At 51.1% G+C, this 23,843-nt stretch overlaps 1 protein-coding gene across 1 annotated transcript in view; it reads right to left on the bottom strand.

Annotated features, from left to right (window-relative positions):
• Positions 1 to 10,319: 10,319 nt before the first annotated feature.
• The window catches only part of HELZ (helicase with zinc finger), a 67,022-nt gene continuing 53,498 nt past the window's right edge, over positions 10,320 to 23,843 (bottom strand). The window contains exons 19-31 of the mRNA XM_073579809.1: positions 23,027 to 23,174; positions 21,175 to 21,358; positions 20,849 to 21,077; positions 20,244 to 20,451; positions 19,997 to 20,045; positions 19,691 to 19,875; positions 18,403 to 18,607; positions 17,908 to 17,984; positions 16,749 to 17,298; positions 16,458 to 16,674; positions 15,857 to 16,376; positions 13,031 to 13,283; positions 10,320 to 12,819 (exon numbers count right to left, since the gene is read on the bottom strand). Coding sequence (XP_073435910.1) covers positions 12,476 to 12,819; positions 13,031 to 13,283; positions 15,857 to 16,376; positions 16,458 to 16,674; positions 16,749 to 17,298; positions 17,908 to 17,984; positions 18,403 to 18,607; positions 19,691 to 19,875; positions 19,997 to 20,045; positions 20,244 to 20,451; positions 20,849 to 21,077; positions 21,175 to 21,358; positions 23,027 to 23,174 — 3,169 coding nt within the window. The 3' untranslated portion in view covers positions 10,320 to 12,475. The remainder of the gene's footprint in view (positions 12,820 to 13,030; positions 13,284 to 15,856; positions 16,377 to 16,457; positions 16,675 to 16,748; positions 17,299 to 17,907; positions 17,985 to 18,402; positions 18,608 to 19,690; positions 19,876 to 19,996; positions 20,046 to 20,243; positions 20,452 to 20,848; positions 21,078 to 21,174; positions 21,359 to 23,026; positions 23,175 to 23,843) is intronic.

The following is a 23,843-nucleotide window of genomic DNA, read 5'->3' as shown; positions in this document are numbered from 1 at the left end:
CATGACCTGTTGGTGGGCCTTGAGAACTGGAGTTGGGGAACACTGGTCTATAGAGCCTGAATTAATAAATCCAAAATGGAGTCTCACTCGTCCCTCACAACGACGTTCCTGCCACTCTGACAAGCTGTGGGACACTCCCTCCCACCACCCTGACATACTTGGGGTACAATTTTCCCACCCCTCTGACAGGCCATGAGTACCTATTTCCCATCGTCCTGACAGAGGGTGGGACACACTTTTCCCTCGCCCTGACCGGTTGTTTCACATACCTTCCCACCCCGTGGACAGGCTGGGGATAAGACCTTCCCTGCCCACTTTGTTAACTCAGGACCTGTGCACATCATGGGGCAGCTACCACCATGTCACTGTCCGTCGTGTCACTGGTCAGCTGCACAGGACCACCTTCCTTATGATCCCTGTGCTTCTCCCCTTTTACCTCAGGAGCTGTGCTAATAATGAGGCAGCTACCACTGGCAAAGTCATAGTCCATGGTGACACTGGTCAGCTGCTCGGGACCAGCTGCTTTCTGACCCTTGTGCCTGCTCCCATCGCCTTTAGCACTTATACTGACTCATTTTAGGCGGTCCTCAGAGACATCACCTTGGCATGACCAAGTCCTCCTGTACAATGAGGCACATTATCCTCATCCATCACATTCACATTATGGACACTTGCGTCACCTGACAGATGAGACCTGGGAGGTTTGTCAAAGATGTATTGTGCCATCAACTGTCCCAGTTCAGTCCCCAATAAAACATTTGTGGGGAGGTTCTCGGACCACTCCCACTTCCCTTATCCCCCTTCCCTGCACCCCATTCCAGAAAACCAGGGCCATTGGTGAGAGGGTGAAGACCCCCAAACCCAGTCCTCTGGTAGCACAAACTCAGGATGGATGAGGGTTCGTTTTGTGCCAGTGTCGTTGAGCCAACAATAATGGTGTCACCCACTGTAACTGGTTGCAAAGTCTCACGGGCAATCCCAACCGTCCCACCTACAAAAAGAATAGCTGCACTAGGCCCCTGATCCTCAGGTACGGGGTTCATGTTCTACCTCTCTAGTCAGGTGAGGCTGTGACCAGTTCAGTCACAGGTATAGGTGCAACGGGGTCTACCCAAGCTGGGGTACCTCTTTCAGTACCACCCCGTGTTTTCGGAGGTCCGCTCTGCGTTGGCTGGAGTCTGAATGAATGATGCTGGCTGGAATTCCTTGGTTACATGGGCGCATATAAAAGATCACTGCTTCTCCACGTATTTCCAGCCTGACAACACTTTACTCACAGGACACAGAATATATCACACAGATACAGAGGGCAGGCCAATAGAAAAGCGGCAGGCCAGACATGCATTACAAAAGCCGCAGGTGGCCGGAGCCTGCCGATGTTTACTGTGGGAATTACAAAGGTGGGGGGGGGCGGACAAAAGGAGAATATCGTGTCCCCTCTGCCCAGGGGCGCAGCCTGTGGGCTGATGCATTAGGGACATGCATCTCACATGGAACCTATTATCCATACATATAACTGCACAACATATTCTGGGTGCTGAGTGGTTCTGTAACACGTAACACGGCTCCCCTTTTCAGCGACCCGATCGGCATACACAGTCTGATCCTCAACGGATTGGTTTGGGGATGACCGAAGTTTATGAGGTTGGTACAAGTTCCATTTGTCGACTTAGTCCATCGGCGTTACCTTTTTGTTTGCCGGGTCTGTGGTGGATGGTGAAGTCCAGAGGTTGTAGGGCTAAACTCCACCGCACCAATCTGGCGTTGTCTCCGGAGACCCGATTAATCCAGACTAGGGGATTATGGTCCGTTAGGAGGGAAAACTGTCGTCCATACAAATATGGTTGCAACTTCTTGAGTGCCCATACTACCGCCAGGCACTCCTTCTCGATGGCCGCATAGCTTACTTCACCGGGCAGTAGTTTCCGACTCAGGTAAGCTACCGGGTGTTCTTGGCCGTCCGGCCCGACTTGGCTCAGTACTGCCCACAATCCAAACATAGAAGCGTCTGTATGAACAAGGAAACGTTTAGTTGGATCGGGTGCGGCCAATACAGGGGTATTGGTGAGGGCGTCCTTTAGTTGGCGGAAGGCTTCCTCACACTCTGTGGTCCAGGTTATCTGGCGGGGATGGTTCTTACGGGTCAGATCAGTGAGGGGCTTGGCTACGCTGCTGTAATTGGGAACGAATTTCCTGTAATACCCCGCTGTCCCTAGAAACACCATGACCTGGGTTTTAGTGCATGGGATGGACCATTTGGCTATGGCCTCAATCTTGGCTGGTTCTGGTCGCTGTTTCTTACTTCCCACCCAATGCCCTAAATACTGAACCTCTGCTTTGCCCATGTGACACTTGTTTGGGTTCAGGGTGATTCCGGCCTGGTGGATCCTGTCCAATACTGTCTCTAGGTGATTTAGATGCTCTTTCCATGCCGCACTGTAGATGGCAATGTCCAGGTAGGCACAAGCATAGTCCTGGAGACCATTCAGAAGCCGGTCATCCAGCCTTTGGAAGGTCGCCGGGGCATTCTTCATCCCGAATGGCATAACTCGAAACTGGAATAAGCCGAACGGGGTGACAAATGCCGACTTGGGAATAGTGTCAGGACTAAGGGGAATCTGCCAGTAGCCTTTGCATAGATCGATGGTGGTCAAATACTTTGCCCCCGCCAGCCAGTCTAACAACTCATCCACACGCGGCATGGGGTATGCATCCGTCACTGTTTTCTCATTGAGCCTACGATAGTCTACACAAAACCGTGTAGTCCCATCCTTCTTGGGCACTAACACTACGGGGGATGCCCAGGGACTGACTCTTCAATGACCCCTAAACGCAACATCTCTTGTATCTCTTGTCACATCCCCTCTCGTACAGACTCAGGGACGCGGAAGGGGTTTTGTCGCAGGGGGGGTCTGATCCTGGGTCTCAACCTTGTGTTGTGCCAGGCGAGTGTACCCCGGTCTCTCTGAAAACATCCTCTGTCGCAGCCTCAACAACGCCTCCGCCTGCTGTCTCTCCAGGGGACCTAGGTCTTCACCCAAGTGTACCTGGTCCCATGTTTTAGACTGAGTCCTTTCCCCTAAGACATCCGGCAAGGGAAGTCCGGCTAAATCCTCTTTCAGGTGCACAGATGGCCACTACCTCTTCAGGGCGCTCCCGGTAGGGCTTCAGCATATTCACGTGGAACATGCGGATAACCCTGGGGTCGTCACAATCGGCGACATTATAGGTTGTGCCGGCTATTTTCCCCACTACCTGGTAGGGCCCCTGCCATGCAGCTTGAAACTTATTCTGCTTAGTGGGCTCTAACACCAGGACCTTCTGTCCTATTTCCAAAGTGCGCTCTCTGGCCCTCCGATCGTACCATATGCGCTGGTGCCGCTGGGTCGCCTGCAGGTTCTCACTTACAGCCTGAGTCAGCTCCTGTAGGCGGTCACGGAATTCCAGCACATAGGGTAGAATAGGTACCCCTTCTATGAGGCCCTCCCCTTCCCAGTGTTCCAGCACTAAGTCTAGGGGTCCCCTTACCCGTCTCCCGTATACCAGCTCGAACGGGGAGAACCCCGTGGATTCTTGGGGCACCTCCCGATAGGCAAACAGGAGGTGTGGCAAGAATTTCTCCCAGTCCCTGTAGGTCCTGGTAAAAGTCCCAATGAGCTGTTTTAATGTCCCGTTAAAGCGTTCACACAACCCATTGGTTTGCGGGTGGTACGGGGCGCTTCAAATGGACTTTACGCCGCTCAGCTTCCACAGTTGGTTGGTCACCTCTGCTGTAAACTGGGTACCCTGGTCCGAGATAATCTCCCGGGGAAATCCAACCTGTGAGAAAACCTGGAGCAGGGCGGCCGCCACCGTCTCTGCCAGTATGTTAGGTAACGCAACCGCCTCTGGATACCGTGTGGCATAATCTACCACTGTCAATATATACTTTTTCCCAGACGGACTGGGTTTGGCTAACGGCCCTATCAGATCGACCGCTACTCGGCTAAATGGTTCCTCCACAATGGGGAGGGGGCGTAATTTGGCCTTGCATCGATCCCCCCTCTTGCCAATGCGCTGACAACTGTCACAGGTCTGGCAGTACTGACGAACATCATAGGTTACCCCCGGCCAAAAGAAGTTTTGTGTCAGACGATGCCTGGTGTGACTGACACCGAAGTGCCGGGCCAAGAGTATATCATGAGAGATTCGCAGTAGCTCCTGCCTATACTTCTTGGGAACTACCAGCTGTCGTTTTATAGTGGGGCTCGTCCCTGTGTGGTGCTGCTCTGTGATCCGGTAGAGGAGTCCCTGCTTCCATACAAACTGTTCCCCTTCCAGTACTCCTCTCCCCTCCTGTGCCTTCCCACGATATCCCTCTAATGAAGGATCCTCAAGTAACTCCCTCTTAAATTAATCTGGGGTGGCCCAAGAAATGTGTCTGGCTATGGGAACACGTGCAGGGCTGGGATGTCTTACCTGGGCGTCCTCTGAGTGTGATTCCGCCTCCGCAGCTCGAGCTTGTCTCCGGGTGGTCAGAGGATATGTCTCAGCCAGAGGGGCCACCGAGAATGCAGACATGGGCCCCAAGTCATTTCCCAGCAAGACGTCTGCAGGCAAATCCTCCATCAAGCCGACCTCAACAAGGCCATCCCCGACTCCCCAGTTCAGGTGAATCCTGGCAGTGGGTAGTCGATGTATAGCTCCCCCTGCTACACGGACTGCCACTGTCCGGTCCGTCTTCTCTTGGTCCCGGACGAGATGAGGCTTCACAAGGGTCAAAGTTGCCCCGGAATCTCTTAGTCCCTGCATACGTTTCCCATTAACCCACACGACGTGTCGATGCTGTTGTCGATTATCTACCCGGGCTGCCTGCACGGGGTCTACTTCATGCAGCACTTCATCTCTTCCACCCCTTGGTTAGTCGTAGCCCCCAATGCCGGGTCAGCTTCGCCTTGGTAGCAGTGTGCAGCAGCCCGGCTGAAGGTAGCTGTTCCCGCCTTTGGCCACTGGGTATGCAGAGTCCGGTTGGGGCATTGTCTTTGTAGGTGGCCCAGCTGACGGCAGGTGTGGCATCGCGCCCCAGGGGGACTGTGGTAGGCCAGGTTTCTAGCTGGTCCCCCTACAATCTCCGGTGGTTTGGGGCCCTCCAGGTCCATGGGTGGGCCCCTAGTGACCACCTTTGATCAACCTGCGGCCTCCCGGCATCATGATGTTCATCGGCCAGACGAGCGGCCTCCACAAGAGTCGTCGGCCGCCTGTCCCGAAGCCATTCCCGTGTCCCGGAGCTCAGTCCATTAAAGAATCGTTCTAACAGGAAGAGCTGGAGGACGTCCTCCTTAGTGGTTGCTTGGCTCCCTTGCACCCACCGCAGCAGCGACCGCCGTAATTTACAGGCCCATTCAGCGTGGGTATCGGTTACGCGTTTTATAAGTCCGCGGAACTTTTGGCGGTAGGCCTCTGGTGTCAGCGCATACCGGGCCAAGATCACTTCTTTGATCCGCTCATAGTCCATACAGTCCTCATCAGGTACCGTGCGATAGGCGTCCGCTGCCCGGCCTGTCAGCTTGCTGGCCAGAATCTGAACCTGTTCCTCCGGCTTTACTTGATGAAGGGCACACTGCCGCTCAAAGTCCTGCAGAAAACCATCAATGTCTTCCTCTGCCTCCCCCAACTGTCGGGACATGCATCTCACATAGAACCTATTATACATACATATAACTGCACAACATATTCTGGGTGCTGAGTGGTTCTGTAACACGTAACAATAGGATCATCAGGAGTCAGATGCAGGATGGATGCTGCTTGATGGGGCAGGACCCCCTGAGGGCCAGCTGACAGGGGCACTGGGTGTGGTTGTCGGCTTAGCACCCTTCCAGCAGGCAACAGCTGACGTCTCAGCTCAGGCGTATGGTTGAACTCATAGGCGTCTGCAATCTCTGCTATCTTAGTGGCTTCCAGTCCAGCACAAACTGTCGCACCTCCACAGGGCAAAGATGAAGAAACTAGTCTTTCATGATGAGGTCCTCCAATTCCACGAATTGGAAATGATGCATGCACCGATGTGTATGTCTCTGCAAGAACACATCATAATTTTGTCTGGACCTGTTATTAGTACCTGAGTTACACTCCCCACCGCCATGATGACCTCACATGGGACTGGTAATGGGATGTCCTCAGCCCTTCAGGATTTTATGAAATTCACAACTTATGCAATAGCTTCATTCCTACTCACAGCAGAAATTCGAGATTGCCAACATGTCTTTTGTTGGGATTTTACCGTTAGCCAGAGACCATGATATGGCTAATGTCAGTGATCTGTCCACTATTGATTTGTGGCTGATAGGCAGGGGTTAGAGTTATGAAAAATATGCATCTTCTTCCTTGATTCTTTCTGAAGCTGAAATGTTTGTCCTATCACTATCAGATCTATACAAGCCCCAATATTCAGTATTTTCTTTCAGAGACCTAAGCCGGGGGGGGGGGGGGGGGGGGGGACAATGGCTTCTTCCACTTCTTGATCTTTGTTGTTATCCAGCCCTCTGAAAAGACCCTTCCTGTCTTAGTTATCTGCCCAACCTATATACCTTTGTGTATGCGCAATAGACATCCTTGTGGGCACTCCTGGGGTCTTTTACTTCAAAAACGAGCTGCCTGCATGTTAATTCAGATTGTCACTATCCAACTATACCCAACGTCCTCCTCCTTTATGTCCATTGTACCAGTGTATTTCTATGAGACTCAGCTTGTTTCCTTACTGACAATCTGTGTGAGAGGGAAGGAGGGAGGGGAGTGAGGGCCCAGAGATCTTTTTCTATGACAAACAGGCTTGTATATAATTGGTGCACAGTATTCTGCCTCTCCATTGTACACAGGCTTGTATATATTTGTTGTATAGCACTTTGCTGCTCCATAGTACACAGGCTTGTATTAATCTGCTGCACAGTACTCTGCCTCTCCATAGTCCACAGGATTGTATACTTGCTGTACAGCACTCTGCCTCTCCATAATACAGACTTGTATTAATCTGCTGCACAGTACTCTGCCCCTGCATAGTGCACAGGCTTGTGTACTTGCTGAACAGTACTCCGACTCTCCATAGTGTACAGGCTTGTATATACTTGCTGCACAGTACTTTGCCTCTCCATAGTACACAGGCTTGTAGTTATCTGCTCTACAGTACTCTGCCTCTCCATAGTACACAGAGTTGTATTATTCTGCTGCACAGTACTCCGCTTTGCCATAGTACACAGGCTTGTGTACACTTGCTGTACAGTAGTCTGCCTCTCCATAGTGCACAGGATTGTTTATACTTGCTGCACAGTACTCTGCCTCTCCATAGTACAGACTTGTATACACTTGCTGTACAGTACTCTGCCTCTCCATAGTACAGACTTGTATACACTTGCTGTACAGTACTCTGCCTCTCCATAGTACACAGACTTGTATACACTTGCTGTACAGTACTCTGCCTCTCCATAGTACACAGACTTGTATACACTTGCTGTACAGTACTCTGCCTCTCCATAGTACAGTCATGGCCAAAAGTTTTGAGAATGACACAAATATTAATTTTTACAAAGTCTACTGCTTCATTTTTTCTAATGGCAATTTGCATATACTCCAGAATGTTATAAAGAGTGATCAGCTTAACAGCAATTACTTGCAAAGTCAATATTTGCCTAGAAAATGAACTTTATCCCCCAAAACACATTTCAACATCATTGCAGCCCTGCCTTAAAAGGACCAGCTAACATCGTTTCCGTGATTGCTCCATTAACACAGGTGTGGGTGTTGATGAGGACAGGGCTGGAGATCAATCTGTCATGATTAAGTAAGAATGACACCACTGGACACTTTAAAAGGAGGCTGGTGCTTGGCATCATTGTTTCTCTTCTGTTAACCATGGTTATCTCTAAAGAAACACGTGCAGTCATCATTGCACTGCACAAAAATGGCCTAACAGGGAAGAGTATCGCAGCTAGAAAGATTGCACCTCAGTCAACAATCTATCGCATCATCAAGAACTTCAAGGAGAGAGGTTCCCTTGTTGCCAAAAAGGCTCCAGGGCGCCCAAGAAAGACCAGCAAGCGCCAGGACCATCTCTTAAAAGTGTTTCAGCTGCGGGATCGGGCTACCAGCAGTGCAGAGCTTGCTCAGGAATGGCAGCAGGCAGGTGTGAGTGCATCTGCACGCACTGTGAGGCGGAGACTCTTGGAGCAAGGCCTGGTCTCAAGGAGGGCAGCAAAGCCACTTCTCTCCAGGAAAAACATCATGGACAGACTGATATTCTGCAAGAGGTACAGGGAGTGGACTGCTGAGGACTGGGGTAAAGTCATTTTCTCTGATGAATCCCCTTTTCGATTGTTTGGGACATCTGGAAAACGGCTTATTCGGAGAAGACCAGGTGAGCGCTACCACCAGTCTTGTCTCATGCCAACTGTCAAGCATCCTGAAACCATTCATGTGTGGGGTGGCTTCTCAGCCAAGGGAATGGGCTCTCTCAGTCTTGCCTAAAAACACAGCCATGAATAAAGAATGGTACCAGAATGTCCTCCGAGAGCAACTTCTCCCAACCGTCCAAGAGCAGTTTGGCGATCAACAATGCCTTTTTCAACATGATGGAGCACCTTGCCATAAAGCAAAGGTGATAACTAAATGGCTCAGGGAACAAAACATAGAGATTTTGGGACCATGGCCTGGAAAATCCCCAGACCTTAATCCCATTGAGAACTTGTGGTCAATCATCAAGAGACGGGTGGACAAACAAAAACCTTCAAATTCAGACAAAATAAAAGCATTGATTTTGCAAGAATGGACTGCTATCAGTCAGGATTTGATCCAGAAGTTGATTGAGAGCATGCCAGGGAGAATTGCAGAGGTCCTGAAGAAGAAGGGTCAACACTGCAAATATTGACTTGCTGCATTAACTCATTCTAACTGTCAATATAACCTTTTGCTACTCATAATATGATTGCAATTATATTTCTGTATGTGATAAAAACATCTGACAAACACACATAAAAACCAGAGGCCAGCAGATCATGTGAAAATATAATATTTGTGTCATTCTCAAAACTTTTGGCCATGACTGTACACAGACTTGTATACACTTGCTGTACAGTACTCTGCCTCTCCATAGTACACAGACTTGTATACACTTGCTGTACAGTACTTTGCCCCCCTCCCTTATAAGCTCCACTCTAGGTGATCATTAGAGGACAGGTAGGAGTCCGCTTCCTATACCGCTGCCCCATATGGTGCAATTTAAGACCAGCGGCACAGCCCCCCGGATTGTGTAAGGGCGGCATTATTCCTGGCACGCTGAAGCCTCAGCCGTCCATATACTGTCCCCAGATTAAACATCACATATTGCTGACACAGCGCCATACATTCAGTGTGGCCGTGTCTGGTACTGCAATGCACCATACTTACCTCCCAGTCAAATGAATGTGACAGACACAACCAAAACTGCAAATGGCGTGCTACTGTCAAAAAACAGCACCATGCCTGTCCACATCTGGTATTGCAGCTCCAATAACTGCGGTTGAGATGCAGTACCGTTAACAACCTGTAAACAAAAGTGGTGATGTTTTAGGTTTCCAGGAGGGGGTAATTCCGACCATGCAGCTGGTGAGACACGTGTGGGGGCGCCGACCACCTCAGGAGGTGGTAATTCTGACCATACGGCTGCTGAGACACATGTATGGGGGCTCCGACCACCCCAGGAGGTGGCAATTCTGACATTGCAGCTGTGGAGACAAGTATGGGGGCTCCGACCACCTCAGATGGTGGTAATTCTGACCATACGGCTGCTGAGACACACGTATGGTGGCTCCGACCACCTCAGGAGGTGGCAATTCTGACCATATGGCTGCTGAGACACACGTATGGGAGCTCCGACCACCTCAGGAGGTGGTAATTCAGACCATAAGGCTGCTGAGACACACGTATGGGGGCTCCGACCACCTCAGATGGTGGTAATTCTGACCATACGGCTGCTGAGACACACGTATGGTGGCTCCGACCACCTCAGGAGGTGGCAATTCTGACCATATGGCTGCTGAGACACACGTATGGGAGCTCCGACCACCTCAGGAGGTGGTAATTCAGACCATAAGGCTGCTGAGACACACATATGGGGGCTCCGACCACCTCAGATGGTGGTAATTCTGACCATACAGCTGCTGAGACACACGTATGGTGGCTCCGACCACCTCAGGAGGTGGCAATTCTGACCATATGGCTGCTGAGACACACGTATGGGGGCTCCGACCACCTCAGGAGGTGGTAATTCAGGCAATGAGGTTGTTCCAATAAAAACATCAGGGCACTTGCAGTTTCTTGAATAATGTCACATTTTAATGTAAACATCAAATAATGTACCAAAATATGTACGGGGGGAAAAGAAAAAAAGAAAGGAAAAAACTGGAAGCGGAACAAGAAAAGTTTGGATCTTTTTTTTTTTTCCATTTCTTTTATAGTATAGTAGTTTTGTTTTCTTCCCAGTATCAGTGAAGGTGGAGGAAAGATTAAAGCCGGATTACAAACATTTATGCATGCAGAGAAAAGAAATCCACGTTTCCTGGTGAAAGAGTTATTAAATCTACTGAGCACCGACGCTCCGAAAAATCATCGGATTTTCGCCTTTCAAGATGCGGTTACAAAATAAAAAAAAAAAAATTCTATCAAATCATTGCAACCAACGAGCAACGAGTCTGACGCTGCCGCTGGTTGGAGGTTGAGAGCTGCACATCGGATCCTGCTCCTGTCTGATAAAATTTACGCTTTTATTTATTTTTATATTTTTTTAAATATACTTTTGCTTTTTTATTTCCTTTTTTAAATTTTATTCCTATTTTTTTTTTTTTTTTTTTTTTCAACTTTAAAATGTCGACACGTTATCCTGTACTGAAAGCAGTGTCGGCGGATCGCCTCGTAGAGGTGTCCGGAGAGTAACAAACCCAAGCGAAGAGTATAGAAAAAAAAAAAAAAATCACAAATTGTACAAAAAAAAAAAAAAATTCTACAATTTTATTTTATAATTCTTTTTATACTTTGCATCTATTTATGGTGTTCAGGCAAAGTACATGCTACTGATTTACAAAAAAAAAAAAAAAAATTTTTTTTTTTTATTAGGCCTTTTTTGCTATTTTTTTACATTTTATTATTTGCTTCCCCCCGATTAAAACAATTTTAGAAAAAATGTCAACGCAGCTTTCTAGAAAGGTTGGTACTGTCCTAAAAACAAAAGGTGAAATCAGATTAAAAGCACAGGCGGCAGCTCCTATTGTCATCACTTATAGGGGCAGCTTAGAATAAAGCGGAGCTCCGCGGCCTGGAAAAAAACAAAACAAAAAAACATTATATCGGCATGTGAGGCCGTCAGATTTTTTTATGTGGAGTGATGATTTATTTTTTTTCTCCCAAAAAATTCATTATATACATTGTAATTTTATTTATTAAGGACCCCACCCGCAGAGACAAAAAAAATTAAAAAACGCATAATAGCAAAAAAAAAAAAAAAAGGAAAAAATTATTTTTATAGTAATTAAAATATTAAAAAAAAAAAAAAAAAAAAAAGATTTTTATAGCAATAATAAAACAAAAAATGCGGTAAGGTTTTCACAATAACTGGACATTTCTGCTACAGAAACCCAGTATTGGATGCCAACGTCCATCGAATAAATGTAAAGACTACTTACATTATTTTTTTTTTTTTCTTTTTAAATACAACTTTGACAAAATTTTAATAATTTTTTTTTTTCCTCTGAGTTTTTAATATTTTTTTTAAAGTTTTTTTTTTTCTTAGATATAATTGTCGAAGCAGCTAACTGTAATGCGACATTTATGACACAAAAAGAAAAAAAAAAAGTTATACATAAAAACGGTCGCAAACCGGCCCTACGATAAAAGGCGGGAAAAAAAATATTTTTTTTTTTTTTTTAGGTTCTTTTGGGGGGGAGGGAATTTTTTTCCTTTTTTATAAACTTTTTTATTTTTTTTTATTTTTTAACAGTTGCTACAAACTGTTACCGGCAGATGTATACTTATGTATTGTAAATATACATTCACAGACTTTTATATTTTATTTACATTTTTTTTTTAGGTTTGCGTCACTGTTCGTGTGTCCGTGGAATTTTTTTTTACGTTTTTTTTTTGTTTTTTTTTTTACATTTTTTAAAACTGGATCAAAAGAAAAAAAAATTTGAACAATCTGAAAAGTTTTGGAGACTATGAGCCGTAAGTGACGTGTGTGCATAAATCGCAGCGGACACACAGACAAGGTCGCAAATTTTTTTTAATGCACACCCATACAAGAAAAAAAAAAAAGTTATTATAAAAATAGGAAAAAAATAAGCTTAAAATTAGTGAGGCTATAGTTTAGGTAACTCCAAATCTAAAACAGACTATCTACAAAAATCGCAAAAAAAAAAGGATAAAAACAAACACAATAAAGGCAAAAAATAAAATAAAAAAAGCGAAGGTCGGGGTTCTACTTAAAATAGGAATAGAAGCCGTTGTTACCTGATGAGCTCCCTAAGCTAAGTTCCTGAAATAAAGACAAGGGGTCGCTATTCTTTTTTGCCTGCTCGGGCGGGGGCTTGGGCTTGGGAGGGGCCCGCAGGGCGCTAGCATAGGACATGGTGGGCTTATTGGCGCCCCCCGTGTTGGGTGGGGCGCCTCCGCTTCCGTTGGGTTCTACAATCTGCTTGTTGGACATGAGCGGAGGGAACTGGCCCAGGTGCTGCAGGACGTTGTAATTGAAGGAGTTGGACATCTGCATGTTCTCCGCCTTCAGATGCTCGTCCGGAGGCTTCGCCATTTTCTGTGGAGCAACTGGACAATGAAGAGTTAACGATGGGCGTAAATCGCGGAGATCGGAAAGAATGAACGACAGTCCTCCACAAACAGCGCCACCCCCAGTCCGCAGGTCACGTGTGGTATTGACACATTCACTTTGAATGGAGCGACGCTGCAATACCAGACCTGACCTGTAGGAATGTGTGGCGCTGTTCTTGGAAGAAAAAAAAAAATCAATTTTTCATACCTAACATGTCTCTGGGCGTTGCTGATGGGTTGGCGCCATTACAGGGAATGTTCTGGTACGGGACTGACGATGCAGCGTTCACCCAGAGCTCGGGAGATGAGTAGTTATATGATTGGGGTTTGCTGGGGTCTTGGATTTCTTTACACTGACTGAGGGCTTCTGGACAAGAGGCTAATTCCTCCGGACCTGCATGCGCCGAGCTGGCCGAGATTCTTCTTTGGTAGAGCGGCCGGCCGGGTCCTCGAGGTTCATACTGACAAAAAAAAAGGAAAAATTATTCCCATCCCAAAAAACTGCAGAGCGAAAGAGGACCATACAATAAAAAGAAAAAAAAAAAGGAAAAAAATAATAAAAAATGGAAAATAAAAAAGGAAACCGAAATAAAGAAGAATAATAAATGGACAATAAAATGAAAAAAGGAAAAAATAAAATAAAAAAGGAACATAAAAAGAAAAAAATGGAAATAGAAAGAAATAGTAAAACACAAACTTGGAAAATAAAATAAAAAAAGTAGAAAAGAAAATGAAAAGAACAAAGTAGAAATAAAAATATTGAAATAATAACAAATGAAAAACAAAATAGGAAACCGAAAAAAGGTAGAATAAAAAATGGGAAATAAAAAAAAATAGAAAAAAGTAAAGAAAACAAAAAGGAAAAGAAAAAAGAAAAAAAAGGTGTAAAACAAAAACATGGAAAATAAAATGAAAAAGTAGAAATAGAAAAAATGTAAATAAAGTAGAAATAAAAATGATATAACAAAAAAGAAAAAAATAGTCAAAGAAAAAAATGAAAAAATAAAAATGGATAAAATAAAATAAAGGTAATGGAAAATATAAGAAAAAAGTAGAAAAAAAGGAAAATAAAATGAGAAAAGCAAAGTAGAAATACAAATAATGGAATAGCAATAACAAAAGGAAAACAGAATAGGAAACCAAAAAAAGGTAGAATAAAGAATGGAGAATAAAATAAAAAAATAAAAAAAAAATGGAAAAAGTAGTAAAACAAAAACATGGAAAATAAAATGAAAAAAGTAGAATTAGGAAAAAATGATATAATAACAGAAAGGAAAAAAATAGTTAAAGAACAAAAATAGAAAAAAATTAAAAAAATAAAATAAAAAAGGTAAAGGAAAATAAAAAGAAAATAAAGAAAGAAAAAGTGGGAATAGAAAAGAAAAAAAGTAGTACAATAAAAAAATGGAAAAATAAAATTAAAATAACATCGGAGAAATGGAAAATGATATAACAAAGTATAAAAGTAGTTAAAAAATTAAAAAAATGGAAAATGAAATTAAAAAGGAAATAGAAAAAAGTTAAGAAAAAGGAAAATAAAAAGATTACAAAAATGGGAAAAAAGTAGTAAAATGATTTTAAAATGGAAAAATAAAAATAAAAATGTAAAATAAAAAAAATGGAAAAGAAAAAGTAGTTAAAATAAAAAATTAAATAAAAAAAGAAACAGGAAAAAAGGTAGAAAAAAATTGGAAAAAATAATGAAATAAAAAAGGTAAAGAAAAAATTAAAATAAAAAAAAGGAAAAGAAATTGAGTAAAAATACAAAATGTTTGTGTGCCGACTGCAGGACCGCCACGTGGGCGACGTTCCCACAGGCTCAGCAGCACATCAGGGGCTTAGATGTACGGTACCCATCTCGGCAGAGATTAACCATTCAGATGACGTGTGGCAGTTAGTGGCTCGGGTGCCGCCTTCAGTGAGCAGACCCAAATCTCTGGTTTTATTAACGTTTGGATGACACTAAGTCGCGCTTTGATGTCGACTTTCAAAGGCAGAAGATTAGCGAAGCGCCGACCTCCCCCACCTCAGCGGATGTATCGGCCGATACCCAACCATTAAATCTGCATAATCCTGGACAGGAGGGTGAGAGAGGTGCGGGGCACATCACCCGGCCGGGTCCGCAGACACAGACTGCAGGGTAATGTGAAGCCACGGTATGATATCTGCATTCATCAGATACATTTCGCCCAGCGTGGGGGACAGGATACACCACCGGGCCCCAGCGTGGGGCACAGGATACACCACCGGGCCCAGCGTGGGGGACAGGATACACCACCGGGCCCAGCGTGGGGCACAGGATACACCACCGGGCCCAGCGTGGGGCACAGGTTACACCACCAGTCCCAGTGTGGGGGACAGGATACACCACCGAGCCCAGCGTGGGGGACAGGATACACTACTGGGCTAAGCATAGGGGACAGGAAGCCCTACCGGGCCTAGCGTGGGGGACAGGATACACCACCGGGTGCCCCAGCGTGGGGCACAGGATACACCACCTGGCCCAGCGTGGGGCACAGGATACACCACCGGGCCCAGCGTGGGGCAAAGGATACACCACCCGGCCCAGAGGGGGACAGGATACACCACCGGGAGCAGCGTGGGGGACAGGATACACCATCGGGTCCAGCGTGGGGGACAGGATACACCACCGGGCCCAACGTGGGGGACAGGATACACCACCGGGCCCAACGTGGGGGACAGGATACACCACCGGGCCCATCGTAGGGGGCAGGATACACCAGCGGGCCCAGCGTGGGGGACAGGATACACCACCGGGAGCAGCGTGGGGGACAGGATACACCATCGGGTCCAGCGTGGGGGACAGGATACACCACCGGGCCCAACGTGGGGGACAGGATACACCACCGGGCCCAACGTAGGGGGCAGGATACACCAGCGGGCCCAGCGTGGGGGACAGGATACACCAGCGGGCCCAGCGTGGGGGACAGGATACACCAGCGGTCCCAGTGTGGGGGACAGGATAGCCCCCCGGGACACTCATATGACCCGCCGATGGATGGTCGGTCCTTACCTCTTCTAGGTTGTGGAGTGAAGAGGCGGACACTGCGCGGGCCGCGGTCGGATGAAATGTCTCCTGCCCGGCAGGGGGCTGGTGGTTCTGTACATGGATGAAGGGGTTCTGTGGCGGTCTGTGCTGTAGCGGGGGCATGCTGTAGTGAAAGCCCTGCCCCATCAGCGGGTTCTGCTGCAGGCTGGCGTAGGCCCAAGAGCCATCGTGCTGCAGGTACTTCATCGGCGGCGGAGGCGTCATGTGCTCGGGGGGGACAGTGTAGGGGCTGTTGTACACGCCTGCGGCCATGTGCTGCGGGTACGCCTGGCTGGCGCTCATGTCCATGTCTCGGCTGCTCTCGCTGAAGTTGGGGAAGTGTCCGCTGTGGTTGGAGGAAGGGGAGGCGAGGGACGGGGGGCTCCGGGTCTGGACCTGTCTGTACTGTAACAGTCTGGACTGTGGAGGGGGCATCTCCGCCAGATCTCCCCGATTATCGCCGCTCTGTTCGTGCTGGGAAAGTTCTCGCAGAAACTCCTGAAACCTGGATGGAGAAGAACAGAAGAAATGATGCAGGAGCACAACCCCCAGAATGCACTGCACGGAGCGTCCGGACGGGTGGTACCTGGAGTACGTGATCTCTGGCTCCTCCTCTCCGCTGCTTGGGATCTTCCAGCCCGGCCTGATCATCTGCTGTTGGGCCAGACCCATTGCCTGTAGGTGGGGGTGATGCGGGTACGGCAGGTTGGCCTGGCTCAGAAACGCGTTGTGCTCATTCCACTGCTGTATCCGCGTCTGCTGCTGCCTCAGCGTTTCCAGCGCCACGTTGCCGTGCAGGCGATCTGCAGACACGGACGAGATGTCAGAGCCGCCACATGGTAGTCAGGACCCATCCCACCCAGTCCCCGGCACTCACCCAGAGCCTCCCCTGCACTCATGGCTGGGGATCCGTCCTCTATATAAGTGTTCAGGTGCGATGACATCAGCTGGTTATTATGGGCCAAGGAGCGCAGCGGGTTGGTAACCTCCTGCAGCATGGCAGCTGGGGGCTGCTCCGGGATCATGCCGTCCACGCTGGGTGATGGGGGCCGGTGAGGAACGGGGGCGTTGAAGAAGGACTGGTTGGGCTGGAAGGCGGGTGACAGCTGGGAGGCTTGCGGGGGAGGTTGCGGCTGCATCAGGTGGTTATGCTGCGGGACCACCGGCCCCTGCGGAGGAGGGATCTGGCTCTGCAGGTCGGACAGGTGGTTCTGCTGCTGCTGCTGGAGGGTGAACTGCGGCCGCTGTAGAGGGGGCACATGGGGAAAGTGGCGACCGGCCATGGGGTACTGCGGGTGCGGGGGCGTCAGGTGCATGTTTATCGGCCTCTGGGTGGGATTATCCTTACGATGAAATTTAGGGTTGGGGAAGGCGAGGTTGGCGCGGGACTCCGGACTTCGCGTCTGGGCATTCGGGTCCAAGTCAACCTGGAAAACAAACACCTGTCAGCCATTGACCCAAGAGGAGGACCGCTCCTGAGCATGTGCACTAAGTGTAAGCCCGATCCCCTGAGCGTGTGCACTGAGTACAAGTCCAGTCCCTGTGAGCCATTGTCCCTACGGCCCCCCGGGAGGGGAGGGGAGGGCCACTGCCGGAGCATGTGCACTGAGTGCAAGCCCCACCCAGATCAGCCATTGCACCACGGGAGGGCAGCGGAGAGGAAGGCCGCTCCCGACATGTGCGGGTTTAAGCCACATCCGTCAGACATTACCCCCACAGGAGGGAAGTGAAGAGGAGGGACGCTCCTGAGCGTGAGCGATTGTAAGCCATTTCCCTTTCAGTCTTTAATCCACGGAGGTCGCAGAGAGGAGGGCCAATCCTGAGCATGTGCAGGGAGTATAAGCCCCATCAACAATTGCCCCTACGGGGCCCCAGGAGGGCAGCGGAGAGGAGGGCCGCTCCTGACCATGTGCACAGAGTGAAATCCCCGTCTGACACTGCCCCCACGGCAGCGGAGAAGAAGGCCGCTCCTACGTGTAAGCCTGGTCCCCACAGAGGACGGTATAGGGGGCACAGGATGGCAGCGTCCACATTACCGGTTTGCAGTCTGGGGGCTTCTTCTCGGGGGTCCGCTGCTTAGTCATATCGGCTGCTGGATTGTTCTCACCTTTACCTGGAGGAGAGGAAGGAGACAAAGGGTTAACAGGATTCTCTCCGCAACATCATGTATATTATATATAGGCACAGGTCTAGGGGTAGTATATACTACTTATAGACCGAGAAACCAGTCACTGTTTATAGGGGGGTCACTGTGAATGACACTGCATGTAGGGGAATCTCTGAGACTGTGTCCATATATCAAGGGGAGGTCACCTTGATGTATCCTGCATATAGGGGGTCACCGTGACTGACACTGCATGTAGGGGAACCTGAGACCGTGTCCCTATATGAAGGGGAGGTCACCATGATGTATCTTGCATATAGGGGGTCACCGTGACTGACACTGCATGTAGGGGAACCTGAGACCGTGACAGTTACAAGCCCTCGGCTGTGATGTGCGGTCATCCCGATCAGATGACGGCAGTTCTCACCGTTGCGGCTGAGCTCGTGCTGATCCTTGTCTGTGTGCGGGATCTGCTGGCCGACATTGACCGGTGAGTGGTGACCGAGGCCGAAAGGGATAGGAGAGCCGCGGCCGTGGCCTTGCAAGAGGTTCATGTTGTAGGCCATCGCAGGGTGCGTCATGAGCCGTGGGTCCATCGAAAAGCGACTCTGGTAGTTTGGCGGCCACGGAACCTAGAGAGAGGGGGAGAGGCGGTCAGTGCACACATGGCGGACAGGAGGCGGCAGTGACAGAGCGCGGGGGACAGTAGGCGGCCATGGAACCTAGAGAGATGGGGAGGCGGTCAGTGCATGCATAGCGGACAGGAGGCGGCCGTGACAGAGCGTGGGGGATAGGAGGCAGCCACGGAACCTACAGAGATGTGGAGGCGGTCAGTGCACGCATGGCGAACAGGAGGCGGCCGTGAAGGAGCTTGTGGGACAGGAGACGGCCACGACATAGAGCCACCCCCGGCCACCACGACAGACAGCGGGGGTCAGGAGGCGGGGGACAGGAGGCGGCCACGACAGACAGCGGGGGGACAGGAGGCAGCCATGACAGAGAGCGGGGGACAGGAGGCGGCCACGACAGAGAGCGGGGGACAGGAGGCGGCCAAGACAGAGAGCAGGGGACGGGAGGCGGCCACGACAGAGAGCGGGGAACAGGGGGTGGCCACTTCAGAGAGCGGGGGACGGGAGGCGGCCACGACAGAGAGCGGGGGACGGGAGGCGGCCAAGACAGAGAGCGGGGGACGGGAGGCGGCCAAGACAGAGAGCGGGGGACGGGAGGCGGCCACGACAAGGAGCGGGGGACAGAGGGCGGCCACTTCAGAGAGCGGGGGACAGAGGGCGGCCACTTCAGAGAGCGGGGGACGGGAGGCGGCCACGACAGAGAGCGGGGGACAGGGGCGGCCACGACAGAGAGCGGGGGACAGGGGGCGGCCACGACAGAGAGCGGGGGACGGGAGGCGGCCACGACAGAGAGCGGGGGACGGGAGGCGGCCACGACAGAGAGCGGGGGACGGGAGGCGGCCACGACAGAGAGCGGGGGACGGGAGGCGGCCACGACAGAGAGCGGGGGACGGGAGGCGGCCACGACAGAGAGCGGGGGACGGGAGGCGGCCACGACAGAGAGAGGGGGACAGAGGGCGGCCACGACAGAGAGAGGGGGACAGAGGGCGGCCACGACAGACAGTGGGGGACAGGAGGTGGCCACGACAGAGACAGGAGGACGGGGCTCATGCTCCGCACTTCCCCCTCCCCCAGGGGCATACTCACGGGTAAAGGCACTGACATGACCATGTTGCCCCCATAGACAGCGGGCACGTAGAGGATGCTGGTGCCGGTGTGTGGGTCGATCCTCTGTACGGGGCTGGGGGATTTGCCCAGGCTGCTGTGCGCCCCCATGGGAGGGGTGTATGCCCGGATGGGATTGCCGATCAGCACCGATGGATTGGGCTGAACTGGGGGGAAACAGAGGACGACACAAGAGTCAGACTGGAGGGACGGGTGGTCTAAACTCTGCCCGTCAGAAGCTCAGTATCTCCTCCATGCTTTACACTGCAGCTCATCCATCACACTTACCCATTCCATCCCCTTGAAAGTGCTCGCTCTGATTGTGATGACCTTTGCCCTGTGAACACAAGGGGGTGCTGGTGAGTTGATGCAAATTTAGGGCCCAAATCATATTGCATGTTTGCTGTCAGTAAATGGCTACAGAGCAGCGTCCCCGGGTCCTGCTCACAGCTGAATGCTCTGCACAGCAGGACATCAGAAGCTCTGCTTGCTGTCAGTGACTGAGCCGTACAGCTAAGAGACAAGAGTGCGGTACCTTTGGTGGCGACTGCTGCTGCTTGGCGGTGCTGCTGCCTGTTGCCTGCTGCCGTAGCGCCCGCGGGATGAACTCTGGCGCCAGCGGGTTCAGGACGTAGGTTTTCTTCAGCTCTAAGGCCTCCAGTTGGGACTTGATCTGCTCAAAGGTGATGCCGTGAAGACTGCGATTCTCGTGGCAAATGGTGATGAACTGCTCCCAGAACTTTCTGCAGAGAGACAGGAGGTGTTACAGAGTGTCCAACACAGCCAGGACCCCCAGCCGACTGATCCCAGCATAGGGGTGCAGGAAGACTGTCCAATCACAGGCCGCGAGACCACCTCTGCACCTTGGATCATCGGCCGCCGTCACCACCTCTGCTTGCTGTCAGCGCCACTTCCAGAGGCTGACGGCCACTAGAGAAAGGATGGTGCTCACAGCTGTGAGCGTAATAATGAGACACACGGGGGCCTCTATTCAGTAACAGCCAGATGGACCTGAAAGGCCTCATAGTGGAGTCTAGGGAAATCAACTCCGGGGGGGCGACAGTCATCCCTCCGGGGAAGGGCGATGGTAGTCACTTCAGGGTGTGTAAGTGGCGGCAAACAGAGGGGGCCCCGACCTACCTGCACCTCCCGATGGAGCACAGGGCGATGGGGTCTCCCACCACGGCCACCAGGGACTGGGCCCGCGTGATGGCCGTGTTCAGCAGCTTGTAGTTGGACAGGAAGCCGTAGTCCAGGTCCTCAGTGGAGTCCTCCAGCAGCTGCTCCTTGCGCTTGATAGGCGTCTGCTTGTGTTTGCAGGTGTGGCGTGTGCGGACCGTGCTGAGGAACAGGACCCGGAACTGCTTCCCTGGAGGGCGAGATGGCGGGCGGTCAGTGGGCGAGCATTCTCCCATCACTCTGTGGTGTGGCCAGGGGCTACCACGCCCCCGGACTATGGGACTCACCCTGGACGTTCAGCACCCTCTCCACGCTGACCTCCGACAGCCGCTTCTTCCGCAGCTCGGCCCGAATCCGGAACACCTGATCGGCGTAAGGCGTCACCACCCCGATGCTGCCATCGTCCAGCTTGCCCCAGGCCACCGGCCACTTCCTCCTCAGCTCCTCTACACGCTCCACCACCTCAAACACCTGGAAAGAGAGTAAGTGGGCTGAAGATAGGAAGGCAGAAAACTGGTGAGAGCGGAGGGCAGGAGGAAGCCGAGGGGAATCGGTGAGCGCAGCATACAGGGAAAAGCAGAGGAGATCCGGCGAGCGCGGCGTACAGGGAGAAGCCGAAGAGAAGCGGTGAGCGCGGAGAAAAGCCGAAGAGAACCGGCGAGTGCGGGGAAAAGCCGAGGAGAACCAGCGAGCGCAGAGAAAAGTCGAGGAGAACCGGCGAGCGCGGAGAAAAGTCGAGGAGAACCGGCGAGCGAGGCATACGTGGAAAAGCCGAGGAGAACCGGCGAGGGCGGAGAAAAGCCGAAGAGAACCGGCGAGCGCGGAGTGCGGGGAAAAGCCGAGAACCGGCGAGCGCGGAGTGCGGGGAAAAGCCGAGAACCCGCGAGCGCGGCATACGTGGAAAACCCCAGGACAACCGGCGAGGCATACGTGGAAAAGCCGAAGAGAACCAGCGAGCGCGGAGAAAAGCCGAGGAGAACCGGCGAGCGCGGAGAAAAGTCGAGGAGAACCGGCGAGTGCGGAGAAAAGCCGAGGAGAAACGGAGAGTGCGGAAAAGTCGAGGAGAACCGGCGAGCGCGGACTGTGGGGAAAAGCCGAAGAGAACTGGCGAGCGCGGAGAAAAGCTGAGGAGAACCGGCGAGCGCGGAGAAAAGCCGAGGAGAACCGGAGAGTGCGGAAAAGATGAAGAGAACCGGCGAGCGCGGAGTGCGGGGAGAAAAGCCAAGGAGAACCAGAGAGCGCGGAAAATACGAGAAAAACTGGCGAGCGCGGCATACGCAAAAAAGCCAAGAAGAACCGGTGAGCGCGGCATACGGGGAAAAGCCAAGTAGAACCGGCGAGCGCAGAATGTGGGGAAAAGCCGAGGATAACCGGCGAGCGCAGAATGCGGGGAAAAGCCGAGGACAACCGGCGAGCGTGGAGTGCGGGGAAAAGCCGAGTAGAACCGGCGAGCGCGGCACACGAGGAAAAGATGAGGAGAACCGGCGAGCGCGGAGGAAAGCCAAGGAAAACCGGCGAGCGCAGAGTGTAGTGGAAAGCAAAGGAGAACCAGCAAGTGCAGAGTGCGGTGGAAAGCAAAGGAGAACCGGCGAGTGCAGAGTGCGGTGGAAAGCAAAGGAGAACCAGCAAGTGCGGGCGAAAACCGAGGAACAGGCCAACGCAGGGTGCAGGGGAAAGCCAAGAAACAGGCCAACGCAGGGTGCAGGGGAAAGCGGAGAAACAGGCCAACGCAGGGTGAAGGGGAAAGCCAAGAAACAGGCCAACGCAGGGTGCAGGGGGAAAGCGGAGAAACAGGCCAACGCAGGGTGCAGGGGAAAGCCAAGAAACAGGCCAACGCAGGGTGCAGGGGAAAGCCGAGAAACAGGCCAACGCAGGGTGCAGGGGAAAGCAGAAAAACAGGCCAATGCGGAATGCAGGGGAAAGCCAAGGAGAACTGGTGAACGTTGGGAAGCAAAGGGGGATCGGCGAGCGGGAGGAAGCAAAGGATGTCCGGCAAGAGTGTCGGGGGAAAGCAGAGAAGGAGTGACCAGCACAGCATCATGGCTACGATGCATTAATGGACGAGGTGTGCGCACACACTGGGCACCGCCAGCTCTGAAATATGTGACTGGCCGGCAGCCATGCTGCCGCCCCGCGTACCTCGGCGTTGTTGTAGAAGGCGGTGCTGTTCTTCTCCTGGACGTCCTCCCCTCGCGCGGTAAAGAAGGTCAGGGGGTAGAAGTCCTTGTGGGCTGGCTGTTTGCCGCTCGCCATCAGCTTCCCCTCGTAGAACAACTCCGATGTGTAACTGCAAACAACAGAGACGAATAAGTCAGCTGTGCGAGCGAAACTGCTGCAATCATCCTCCCATCACACTCCAGAGGAGGAAGGCGATTCCTCACAACGACATCCTGTCGCCTTTCATCTCACTCTTCCCTCCTGCAACTCCTCCTGGCAATCACAGGAACCAGGAAACTCGCCGCGCTCTACTCATCACCTATACACTGGGCACACCGAGGGCAGGGCCTGCCAGCAGCACAGGGGTTAACGCTGCACTTATCAGGTATGGCACCCAATGCAGAGAGAAAGCATATAGAGAGAATACGACATCACCGTGCACGAGCCCTGCGCACACAAAACATCAATGCAGGTAATAGGAAAAGTATGAGACACAGCAGGGAAGAGATGACCAGCGCCAACACAGGGAGCAGTGAGCGCAGCTCTGGGGTATAATACAGGATGCAACTCAGGATCAGTAATGTAATGTATGTACACAGTGACTGCACCAGCAGAATAGTGAGCGCAGCTCTGGGGTATAATACAGGATGTAACTCAGGATCAGTAATGTATGTACACAGTCACAGCACCAGCAGAATAGTGAGTGCAGCTCTGGAGTATAATACAGGATGTAACTCAGGATCAGTAATGTAATGTATGTACACAGTGACTGCACCAGCAGAATAGTGAGTGCAGCTCT

Source organism: Dendrobates tinctorius, unplaced genomic scaffold, assembly GCF_039654945.1.
Source record: "Dendrobates tinctorius isolate UK_male_01 unplaced genomic scaffold, ASM3965494v1 ptg000063l, whole genome shotgun sequence".
NCBI lineage: Eukaryota > Metazoa > Chordata > Amphibia > Anura > Dendrobatidae > Dendrobates > Dendrobates tinctorius.
Note: the sequence above shows the minus strand (reverse complement) of the source record. Positions and strands in the feature narration are given on the sequence as shown.